Source organism: Astyanax mexicanus, chromosome 8 (genome assembly GCF_023375975.1).
Source record: "Astyanax mexicanus isolate ESR-SI-001 chromosome 8, AstMex3_surface, whole genome shotgun sequence".
NCBI classification, from domain to species: Eukaryota; Metazoa; Chordata; class Actinopteri; order Characiformes; family Acestrorhamphidae; genus Astyanax; species Astyanax mexicanus.
The window spans coordinates 22065356-22077902 of record NC_064415.1 but is presented as its reverse complement, the minus strand read 5'-3'; the positions used below and the strand labels follow the sequence as shown (position 1 = coordinate 22077902).

The 12547-nt window shown below is 37.4% G+C and overlaps 1 protein-coding gene across 4 annotated transcripts in view; it reads left to right on the top strand.

The window, feature by feature from the left end:
* pcdh7b (protocadherin 7b) overlaps positions 1 to 9271 on the top strand; it is a 228511-nt gene extending 219240 nt beyond the window's left edge. For 2 of the 4 annotated variants that reach the window (XM_007242059.4, XM_007242058.4), the window contains exon 3: positions 3917 to 9271. In XM_007242059.4, the coding sequence (XP_007242121.3) occupies positions 3917 to 4344 (428 nt within the window). In that variant the 3' untranslated portion in view covers positions 4345 to 9271. Of the gene's footprint in view, positions 1 to 1422; positions 1442 to 3916 lie in introns of all 4 variants that reach the window. The other 2 variants (XM_015603978.3, XM_007242063.4) reach the window with 2 other exon arrangements.
* The last annotated feature ends 3276 nt before the right edge of the window (positions 9272 to 12547 follow it).

Here is a 12547-nt window from a genome sequence, read left to right as displayed (position 1 = left end):
GTTGGGGTTGGTGGAGGTTAATGCAAGGTGGGGCCTGGGCAGTGATTGGTTCAGAGAGAGAGAGAGAGAGAGAAAGAAAGAGAGAGCGATAGAGAAAGAGAGAGAGAGAGAGAGAGAGAGAGAGAGAGAGAGAGAGAGAGAGAGAGAGAGAGAGAGAGAGAGAGGAAATAAAGGGGTGAGGGTTCTGGAGGGTTCTAACCAGTGTAGGAGAAATGCTTTAGCTTAGCCTATGCCTGTAGCCTGTAGGTTTCCTCTGTGGTGTGTGTATTGGTTGTTTTGGTATATGAGCTACACTGGAAAAAAAAAATGATGAGTAAAATGTTTGGAAAAAAAAGTTTCGCAACTTTCTGCATTTGCTTGTGCATGTGATTTTTTAAAGTAAATTTAATTTCAGATAAATTTAAGTAACTTAAGCAACTCGGTTTCAAGACTTAAATGTTACATAGAGTAAATAAGTGAACTGAACTTCAGCCAATTCTTTCTTTTAGTAACCTTTACTCAATATTTACTTAAAAATCAAATATTACCTAATTGCAATTACTTAATTTAATAACTATAGTACTCAGTTTATGATAATTTATGATACATAATATATTATAATTCCTGAAATTTTAATATTTTTAGTTAAAACACGAATAAAATAACATATTACACATAGTATACTAAAAAGAATGTATTGCCATCCATGTGTTAAGACAATGGGACTTGGTCTGTTCACAAAATAAATCTTTGAGATTATATAAATATTCGTGTGTTTTAACTAAAAATATTTAAATTTCAAGAATTATATTATGTTTCATAAATGATTTGAGTGATATTGTATAAATTAAGTAATTGTAATTAGGCAATATTGTATGCAGAAATTAATTAAATTTACAAAAAGAAAGGATAGATTCAGCAAAAATAAATAAAGTAAAGTTTACTCAAAGAAAGGATTGACTAAAGTTCAAAGTTCAAAGAGTTGAAGTTACTTAAATTTATCTGAAATTAAATGTACTTAAAAAAAAGCAAACGCAGAAAGTTGCGAAACTTTTTTTTTAAATACATTTTATGAATCATTTTTTTTTCAGTGTACATAAGACAAGATAATACATGAGTCAAATCTCTTTAAGCAAAATGAAATGATAGCCATTGTTCAGAGATGCATAGATACTATATACATTCTTATTCCTTTTTTATTTTTTTCAGTCTTCTACTCTGATTTTTTGAATTCACATTTGACATAGCATACAGTGTTTGTCTCAGACTGCTCTGAAATTAGCTTTTTATTTTTATTATTTTTTTTTTTTTCTGATTAGATTTCAGATTCCTTTAACGCATTTAGCAATACTGCTATTTTTTTTATTTTTACCTTTATTTTTTGTAAAGATGAAACACTGCACAGAAACCAAACAGTGATTCTATCTCATTCTTTCTTTACAGGAGAAAAAGAACAATAAAAGTAAGCCCTGGTTAAAACCGATCTTTCTCTTCAGCCAAAGGCAGCATGCTCACCTCCCCCTTGCTTGTGTCATACCCCACATTTGGTCATTAACCGACCATCTCTAACATTAAAGCTTTGGCACTTTGGCACTAAAGATTAACAGGCCAATAGGAGATAGCGAGAGAAAGCTTTTTTTGTGTGTATGCTTCCATTTATAGTGTAGACTGGTCCATCCTTTCACGCTCATCACTCTGTCCAGCTAGGAAGAATCGTTAGTATTGAACATTTGAATTCTGTGTTTTGACTAGGGCTGTGCTGATTTGATAATCTGCTATATTTAATATATTGGCATTGGTCTGAAACTGGCCAAACTCTTTCTTTATACTGGATCGAGTACAAAGAAAAAAAGCCTAATCTGATGTGATCTATTAGCCTAAATTACCACATAAATCCTTAACTCTAGATCTTTACATTGAAATGTACAGCTCTGGAACAAAAATAACAATAATAAGAGACCACTTGATGATGTTTTTTCCTTGAGTTTATCAAACGGAAAACCTCTGGAATATAATCAAGAGGAGGATGGATGGTCACAATCCATCAAACCAAGCTAAACTGCTTGTTTTTTTTGCACCAGGAGCGGCATACAGCTATCCAAAAGCAGTGTGTAAGACTGGTGGAGGAAAACATGCCAAGATGCATAAAAGACTGTGATTAAAAACCAGGGTTATTCCACCAAATATTAATTTCTGAGCTCTTAAAACTTGAACTTTGTTTGTTATTTCGGCCATTTCTCATTTTCTGCAAATAAATGCTCTAAATGACCTAAATATTATCATTTGGAATTTGGGAGAAATATTGTCTGTAGTTTATAGAATAAACAACAATGTTAATTTTACTTAAACATATACATGTAAATCTATTATAAAAGTCAGAGAAACCTTATTTTTTTCCAGAGCTGTATATTTATGGCATCTAGAGCAACTTTATAGATTACTCCTTAGCCAATGTCGTGCTAGGAATCATGCCCAAGCCTGTTATTGGTGTAACACTCACACTAGGAATTGAACTGCATGGCATGATGGCTTACTGGCAGGTAGTGGGTAGTGGTGTTATCTGTTGTGCTACACCAGCTACCAGATACTCATTTTAGACCTCATAGAGAAGTGGACTATTTGTATCATACTGTAGTTTGAGCCTGATATTACTTATATTACAGATTTCTATGTAAGTAAAGTACATTTAGACTAATGTATTATAATTAATTATCAGCTTAGTTTAAGAGAGGAAAAATATGGTAGTATCTGTTTGATACTCAAAGTTGCAGTATTGCAATACTACCTGAAAAAGTGGAATCATGCCATCCCTAGTATTTACTGGAAACTAAAACAACATAAAACATAAAAATAAAATAAAATAATAAAAAAAATACCTTGTTCCTTGTGAGCGTTTTCAGTGGAAGAATGTTTTTCAGTGCTACTTAGAAGTAGGAAAAAGATGCATTTACCCTAGATTTGTCCCGGTTCCTGTATTGTGGAATATATTTATATATTTCTGGAAAAAGCATGAAAGAACGTACGTCAGAATTCCATCCCTGTTTTAAAAGACGTTCCGTTGCCTAGTAAAGACGTTCCTCCTCTGTTGTATAATGATAATAGAGCTTCTTCAGAATGTACCGAGTACAGGGAGGTAATTAAATAAGACTATTTTTACATTTCTATCCACTCTCTGAGACGCGTTATTGCTTTTGTAGAGTCAGTTCATTAATTGCAAAACAAATACACATACACACACACATACATGTACACACACACACACACATATGCACTCATATGAACACACGCTAAACCACAACAGCAGCTAAACACACACCCCTTAGTGCAGGTTATACACCATTAGATTTGGAGGGAGAAATCTAAAGAGCAGATGATTTGCCCCCACGTTTTTTTTTTTTGAAGCATGGTGTTTTTTTTTTTGTTTTTTTTTTTTGTAATAGAACTCACATCACTGTTTTCCTTTTTTTTCTTCTTTGTTTTAATTGATTATTAATTAATATTAATATTATTGTTTTTTGTTTTTTTTTTTGGTTTGAGTGTTGATGTTTGTGTATCATTTTATGTTATGTGGTATGTGTCGCCCATGAAGCTCGAAATGTCTTTAGAAATTTGTCTTGATGCATTTGGTTGACTGGAAATTCTAAGCAAATGGTAGTAAAACACAGTAACACAGTGATTAATAGCTGCATATACTGTATATATAGTTGATATGTAGGTTTTTTGTTTTGTTTATGAGCTTCATGAGGTGCATACCATGCTTAAATAAGTAGTCTTTAAAAGAATGTCTTATTTTTTATTAAATTGTTAAAGGTGGAACAACCCAACCAACTACTCTCTCTATTCTCTCTCTCTCTCTCTCTCTCTCTCTCTCTCTCTCTCTCTCTCTCTCTCTCTCTCTCTCTCTCTCTCTCTCTCTCTCTTTCTCTATGTTGTATAGACTCTCGGCCCCTGCCTGACGTAGCCATGACGGGTAAGTGCACGCGGGAGTGCGATGAGTACGGCCACTCCGACGCCTGCTGGATGCCGGTCCGCACCTCGCCCGAACGCAGGCCCAAGGCCACCCCTCCCAAGCTCTCCACCTTCATGACCTCGCCAGGGGGCAGCGTCGCTGAGCCGCCCGGCAGCCAGGAGTCGCTGGCCGTCGCCAACGGAGACCCCTCGCACCTGCTAGGCGACCGCAACCGCAACCTCCTCAACAAGAAGATGGCCTCCTCCTCCTCGTCCTACGACACCTTCAGCTCAGCCGGCTTCTCCTCCGCCGTCGAAGAGACGTCCCGCCCCACCGAAGAAATCCCGCTGGCGCCGACGGGCGAGTACAAGCCCGTGCAGTGCGGGACCCTCACCAGGCGGGAGGTTTACCTGTAACGACGCCCAGCGACAGAGTAACGTAAAAAAATTCGGTCCGACCACTTTCAACATAGACACTGTTAGCAAACCAAACCGTGGCGCCATACAAAAAAGCAGGGCGTGGACGCTCCTCTCACTGCTCTTACAGCTTGCGTTCCTTTAAAAATAGGCAGGACTCTTCTTCTGTAAGTAAATAAAGACTTTAAAAAGCATGGTGAAGAAAGGTCTCGCTCGCTTGCATGATTCAATGCAACGCGATGCGATGCAAGAAGATGCAAGAGGAGGATGAGATTGAGAACATTGGTGAAAAAAAAGGGTGAAGGAGGAGAACATGGAGGAGGAGGAGGATGTAGAAAGATATAAAGAGAAAAAGAATAAAAGACAAATAGAGACAGAGAAAGAAAGCAAGAGAGAGAGAGAGAGAAAGAAAGAAAGAGCGGGAGAAAGAGGAAGACGGAGGTGGAGAGAGGGGGATGCTGGTGGATGAGTGCTGTGTTACTTTGCTGCTAGCGTTTCGGGCCCTCTTGACTTTTTTTCCAAAGTGCTGCCTGGTTCTGTAGACTTCATCATAAACAACATGCATGCATAATCTAGCCAACTTTAAAGGACTCGAGACTATTATTCTCTTCTGCCGTTTTTGTTTGGTTCCTCCTTTTTTCTAACTGATACCGAACGGACGGGAGCAGGCAAGACTGGTGCTGTTATCTTCTTTGATCCTTTTCTTTTTTTTTCAATTTGTTTCGTTCTGTTTTTTGTTTTTTTATTTTCCGCTAGGGGATCAGAATTGTAGACTTTTTTTATGCATCATATCCGTATGCAATCTGTCCAAGGACTGAAATGAACTGAACTGCTAATGCTGGACAAACTCATCGCATCCACCGAGAGACCAAAAAACAAAACCCCTACAAAAAAAAAAGACAAAAAACACATCAAAAAAAATAAACAAAAAAATATATATAGGCCAATCATGGACGAGAATCAATGCATGAGGTATCAACGCAGTGATGGCATGGATTGCTGAAGCAGGAACATTTGGAACATTCGTGGCCAGATTACCTGGAGCAGTTTGTTATGTAAGCTAGAACTTTTCCAATGACTGTGGCGGGGTCTGTAGATATCTCTTTCTATGTCCGTAAATGATGGCGCAACTCATCGTCAGCGCACAAGCTGTAAAACTAACGGTGAACTCCCTGTCGCTCCGAGGCGAAGCGAGTGGCGTGCCTAACCTGCTTTTTTCAATACACACAAAACACACACAAAAAATCCTACACGCTTTTCTCTCGTGTTGCTCATGAGTTGTACATAAATATTTGAACACATGTTTCCGGACATCATGCTTTATACCTAAGCTGTCAATCAATCAATCAATTAGTCAATCAATCACCACCACAATCGTGCCCCTCCCCAGCCTCCTCTCTTGTGTACACGTCCCCGACACGTCTGAGGTCATTGGTATCATATCCGTATCCATATCCATCATCCGCGAACATGGGTGCCTCCTCTCGTCGTGGGGCGCAAACTATGCTGAAGTTGATTTTTTAATTCGAAGTTGAGTTTTTTGTTCGTTCTTTCGTCATCTCAGACAGACTTAGACAGACACAGAAGCCCTTAGTGACCTATGGCACACAGTATGCTATACCCGCACACACAAACATCGAGCTAACAGCTAGCATCCGTCATTAGCATCAGAGCTAACTGACCACCGGGACTAGGACTACTCTCTCCCTTTAGATAATCGGATATCTACCAGCGAAACCATTGGTCCCACCCCCCTCGCTTGGGCTGGCCCAGCCTAACATTCTCTTAGTATGAGTGTTAAATTGAGCAATAAATGACAATAATAAATGCGCATTCATTCCTTTTACTTCACGGTCACATGTTCACGTATTTTTATTAGCTTAAATAGATAAGCTACAGAAAACACAACACAACACGCTAGCACGTCAAATCAATATAGCATCACTAGCATCACAATTGCTAAAAAAACACACACACATATAAACACAAACACAAGTGCTATAACACGCAAACACACAAACACATACGAGAACATACAGTATAAGATTGAGTACAATCATTAAAAGGTCATTAAAATTAAAAAATGTTGATGTCGTCTTAAGATGTTCAGAATATGTCGGTAAGGCCGGGAGGACGTCTTACGTTGAGTGAAAAGCAATGAGGCTACACAAAAAACAAAGTTCTGGGAACAATGTGACGTGACGTTTTGGTAATATTACAAAAAAGAAACGCTATAGAAAAAAAAAGTGCTCTAAAATAGCTTTTATCTGGTTGTGTATGTTGCATTTAATACCTGCCCATACACATACAACTCTATGGGCACGAAGATGAGATAAAGATAAAGAAGAAATGAGGCAAACGTGATGGATTGATGGGAGATGGATTGATGTCCTTGCTAAAACACATGCATACTTAGCATAAACACACACACAAACACACACACATATGCACATACACACATACACACTTCTAGGTCCTGTGCCCAAGTATCAACCACGTATCAAACAAACCTAGTTCGAGGTCGAGAAGTACACTTATACTTAACGAGGCACAAAGTCTTGCCTTTAAAACTGGGTGACAATAAAACCAGATGCAATGGAACTATTCTTTTGTACGTTAGAAGAAAAAAAAAAGAAAAAAAAGAAAGAGAGAACCCTTCGGTTTGAACGGACTGCCCTATTTTTTTTTCCGTTTCCTCGCAGCCTCCTGAATCCGTAGTCTGTGTGTACTACTCGTCGTTAAAAGAAGTGCTCCGATGCTTATCAACTGTATACAGAAATATGTACTTTTTATTGCACGTTTAAAGGGATTCTACTTCACTTACTACGAAGGAAAAACGCGAAAAAATGTTTTAAAAAAATTTACAAAAAAATGACAAAAAATAAAGAACAGACAAAAAAAAAAAAAAACCCTGTGAACTTGGAGGTCCATTGCTTGCTTTTGTTATAAAACGAACATTAGACATGTAGTATGGCTTAGTATATCAGTTTGATGAGGATGAAAAATGAAACGTGTATACTTCAACCATTCAACTGTTCATCGTTTTTTTTTTTTTTTTTTTGGGTACGTTTATCATTAGCATCGCACTTTGTTAAATGTTGTTAAAAGTTGTTTTTTGGTAAATGTCCTTTATTTTATCTTTATTATCTTTATTTTTCTTCTTTTTTTTCAGACCAAATGTAATGTGTTCACACTTGTGCCCTTTATATTATTTTTCCTTTTTTTATTCCTTTTTTTTCTCTCTCTCTCTCTCTCCAAATCAGACTCACAGTGAAACCACTGGAAGACTGCTTGTCAACATCCCACATTTCTTCAACTTTTCAACAAAAATCTGTTTTTTTTTTTTTTTTTTGTATGTTAAAGTTGATTTAAGGAATGATTTACAGTTCTGTCTGTTTTGTTTTTTTTATTTTTCCGAATATTTTTTATTTTTTATTATTTTTCCGAAATGTAACCTTTGTAATGATGCCCTGCTTTAGAGCATTATTCACTGTTTTTTTTTTTTTTTTTTTTGTTTGTTCCTACTTATGTTCTTATTTCCTATCCTTTCCAGTGCCACTTTGTATATTTAGAGTGCTTCTGTAAAAAAAAAAAGAACAAAAAGAAAAAAAAAACAGAATCAAAACAAATCTATAGAGTGAATGCAAAATATGCAACTGTGCCTTTTTATACCGTTATTGGTATGACTCGTTGTCGGTTTTGACTAGTATAAAAACCAAGATGCTTTCTAAAGTGGAAGAGGAGTACTTTCTGCTCAGACTAGACACCCCGGTGAGGTTTCTACAGTGCGATAGACTTTAAATCAGAAGAAGAAAATGAGAAGGAGGAAAAAAAACAAACAAAAAAAGGCTTTTATCTTGTGACTTCTTCACGTACGATTGGTCAAATGTCATCTATCAAAAAGTCTATCAACGAGTAACGACTGTACACACGTTTTTTAGGTGATAATCCTAGCATATGAATCCGTTCGACTTCAAATTTTAGCATGGTTACTTGACCAGACCAGGTATTTATATACAGTGCAGACTAATAACAAGGGTCGATAACAAGGATCATTGTAGTAATCATACTATGGTACTATCAATAAGTAAATCAATCGGTCAATGCTGCAATAGTTAAGATCAGTGCGGAATGAAGAGCTAAACCAAGTTTGTCTAGTAGAGACACAACGCAGACGCTTTCAGACAACTGGCAACGGGTTTCGTTAACCAGATCGTTAACTACTTAACGAAGGAAAAGCTGGAGATCATGTAGAAGAAATATATTATATGAGAATGATTAAAAAAAGAACGCAGCTTCGCAGGCAAAACACACACCTCTGCGGGAGACGCATTTACACACACACACAGCTCTACAGATAATGATATATATATATAAATTTGCAAGTCTTCGCAAAGTGAGAAGATAGAAGGTGGTGGCGAAGAAGAAGCTAATGATTGATTGAGTGTGAAAAAAAAAGGAGACAAGTAGAAATAGTAGCAATAGAGAACATAGCATTGCTTTGTCATTATAAGCTAAAAAAAAGGCAGAAATCAACATGGTGGAAAGTTCCAAACCTATCCCCTTCCATTGAGGTCGATTGAGGTGTGTGTTTTGCCTGTTTTGGACCCCCAGACGTTTGGACGCTTGTACGTTTCACCGTTTCACGGTTAGTGGAGAGATTTGTAATATTAACCATACTCTATTTGTCCTGCGACTTGGATATTGATGTAGAATTGACGAATCCGTTTTAATCATCGTTTTATTAGGAGTCACTATGCACGCAGCTTAGCTGAACATGGCAAAATGTACTGAACGCTGAAGTCCACCTCTATTTATGAACTATTTTACATAATTTAATTTTTGCTTTTGTACAGGTATTTCTGTAAATAAATTGCTTGTCATTTTTGTCTTCTGCAGAAATTAAAATATAACGATAAAAAAAAAAGGGCCTGGTCTTGTGTGTTCATTAACTTTCACAACATGCTACAGCAGGGGAGATTAATGTCTTCCGAAGTCATGCTTATATATGATTAATTATAAAAAAAACCTGTTTCCGCACTTTCCTCACTAATGACATATGGAATATACAGTAGTTTTGCCTGTGATGAAGTATCATACTTAAACATTTGCAGCATTTGCAGTATTTATATATTTATATGAAGCTAAAACTAAGGAATTACCTCAGGAAACAACCAATCAGCTAAAATGTGTTTGGAATCCAAGCCCTGCTGTGTTTTTTGTTCGGATGTTGAGCTTCAAGGCTAATTAAGCTAACAGGTACATAGTTAACGGAAGCATATAGCCATGGCAACAGCATGTCTAAATCATCATACACTTATACACTTTTAAACCACAATTAGATGTTATTTTTTTATTTTTTTTTGAATAGTATGATTAGCATTTCTGACACCAAGAAACTCAATGTATTCACACAAGTGGCCAAAAAAAATATGCAAAAGTAAAATCTAAGGATTAAAATGACAGCTACGACTGTTTTAGCTGTGTAATTACAGAAAGTAATCCATTCTTAGAGATAACAATAGCTTATACAATGTCAGACACCCATGTGAGCATGTCTATTTAAGGCTTCTTTAAGACAAGGATTAAGGCTAATGTAATAATGTAATAATTTGGACAGAATATTAGCTTTCATATCATGCTAGTGAAATTATACCCGTAGTTTCAGTGCAGGAATAAAGAAGCAAATTCCAGACTTTACACATGTTTTTGGGGCTAGCTTAGCACATCTGGAGTATGAGGAACCTTTACTTTAGAGACCTAAAGAAGAACAGATCCCTGCTTAAAAAATCCAGCTCAAGACCAGCTGGTTAAGAGGGAAAAAACAAAAAACAAACAAAAAAAAAACATATCAAGAGCTTGATAAGGAGCTAACTAACCAAGTAACTTTTTTTTTTTTTTTTGTAGCAGGAGTGTATTAGAACAACCTGGTAGAAAGTTAGGGCATTCTCACACCTGTAGTTGGTTTCTATGGTCCAGATCAGTTGATGAGTTTGTTTAATTGGAGTGTTTTCTTCCTCTATTTGGTTTGGCTTCACACAGGCATAAACCAAAACGCACCAAAATGCGCACCAATGAACCACACAAGCACATTGTCTCCTCTGATTGGTCAGAGACGTCCAGCACGAATAAAAGTGCAGTTTATAAAGCTGCTTTGACACTGAACACTGAAATGCTGTGTTCGCATGTAGTAAGCGGAGTCGCACACTGTGAGTAGTGAACGCTGCTTAGGCCACGTGTAAACAACATGAAGCATTAGCGACAGCATTTGTTCATAGCTGTAGTAATTAGTGTTCTCTGGTTATAATACATCATATTAAACTGTGTCTTATTATCAGCTTAGCTCAAATAAAATGAGTATATTTAATAGCTGGTTCGGATCAAGACTGGATCACGATCTCACCACAAGCAAACCGCTCCAGAGTTTGTTTGGAACCGGACCAAGACCACCTCCTCTAGCTGGTCCGGGTCCAGTTCTTTTGATCCACACCCGATTGAGATTATTGTTTTCACACCTGCTCAACTGAACCACACTAAGAGTGCAAACGAACCAGATTCTGTTTTAACCTGATAGTACCAAATAGTGCTGGTGTGAAAACACCCTTAGTTCTTTCAAAAAGGGCTGAACTGAGTTTAAAACAGCTGTTGTGGAGCTATGTTATGTTACCTGCCCACGCTTAATATTTTAGAAACAATGAGACCCTCCAAATATGTTTCTCCTCTAGAATACTTTAATCTATTCACTTTGATGACTTTTTATTTATGAGAAAAAAAAGACCAATCGTTCTTGTATACTTTTCCTGGTTACACGCGTATGCTGTGTTCCATTTGGTCTTGGTCCTGGATTTGTTTAGAATTTCGATAGAGACATTTTAGAGTAAAGCAAGACAAGACAGATTTCTTACTTGGAAAGTCTTGAAAAGTCTGAAGAGCATTACCAAAGCAGAGTTCAGAATCCAATATGGCTGCAGTTAACTCACCCCAACAGTAGTATAAGCACTGTAAGAGAGTACTGTATGAGAGTATATTTTTCTTTTTTTTTTCTTTTTGGTGTTTGGGTGGTTAAAGTAGTCTTGCTGCAATCAGGGTGTCAGGGCCAGACAGGAACCAGACTGGTGCGGATGCGATAAAACAACTTTCTTAAAAGTTATGGAGCATACAGGGGTAGTCCAGGTAAACAGGGTCAGTACCAGTGAGATGCAGCAGAGAGAAACCATAGCCTACCATAAACGAGAGACAGTCCAGCGTTCATACACAGAGATCCAATACAGGGGAACAGGCAAAAATCATAGTCGGTAGAAAATAAAACAAGATCATACACGGAAATAGACAAGGGCAAGAGAAACGCTTTGTATTGCAGGATAAACCAAACAGATACTCGGCGAGGTGTGAGCGTGAGCGTGGTGGTCCTTTTATACTGAGGGAAATCAGTACTCGGGACTTCCTGGTGGTGTCATAGTGTGGTGCGTTCTGGGTATTGTAGTTGAAAGCAGATAGAGCTGGATGTGGGAGATATGGGAGCACTTTCAGCACTGGTCATGACACAGGGGTCTCACTACTCAGGTCACAATAATCAAAGCAACCCTTATAGGTACAATAGACATTCTTAATGAATAATTTAATAGTTTGTATGAAAATTGAAAGAGGACAACAACAAAATATTGCTAAAAGTTTTATTTTTATTTTTTATATATTTTTTGACCTAATAGACAAACAGCTCTGGGTGAAAATCAGAATTCTCCCAGGAGAGATAATGCGGGTTGGTGAGTGTTCCTCTCCGTCTGCACTCTTCAGTTGATATATGAGCTGATTACCAGAGAGGTAATTAGTGTTGCCATCCCTTCCATTCCCAAGCTCACACACAGAGGCACTCTTCATACTGCCTTTAAACGTGTGCGAGAGTTTTCATGTAATTAAAAATGATTTGATTAAAAAATAGCTGCACCACTCGCATCAGTGTCAGTCACTTTCTACTGCTTCCCATCACCTTACCCACACAAATCTAATTTAGTTTAGCATATTATCAAACTTCTCCCCAGTTTTATAACATTATCGTCATGGGAACCTGTCTGTCAAATCGGGCGCGCGCGGTCTTTATTTGGCGCTTCCTGTAAACACACAGCAATTTCATATAATCTCATTTCAATTACCGCTCCGCCGCATTCTTCCTAAGCACATTAAGAAACAGGCCGTATCTAGGCTA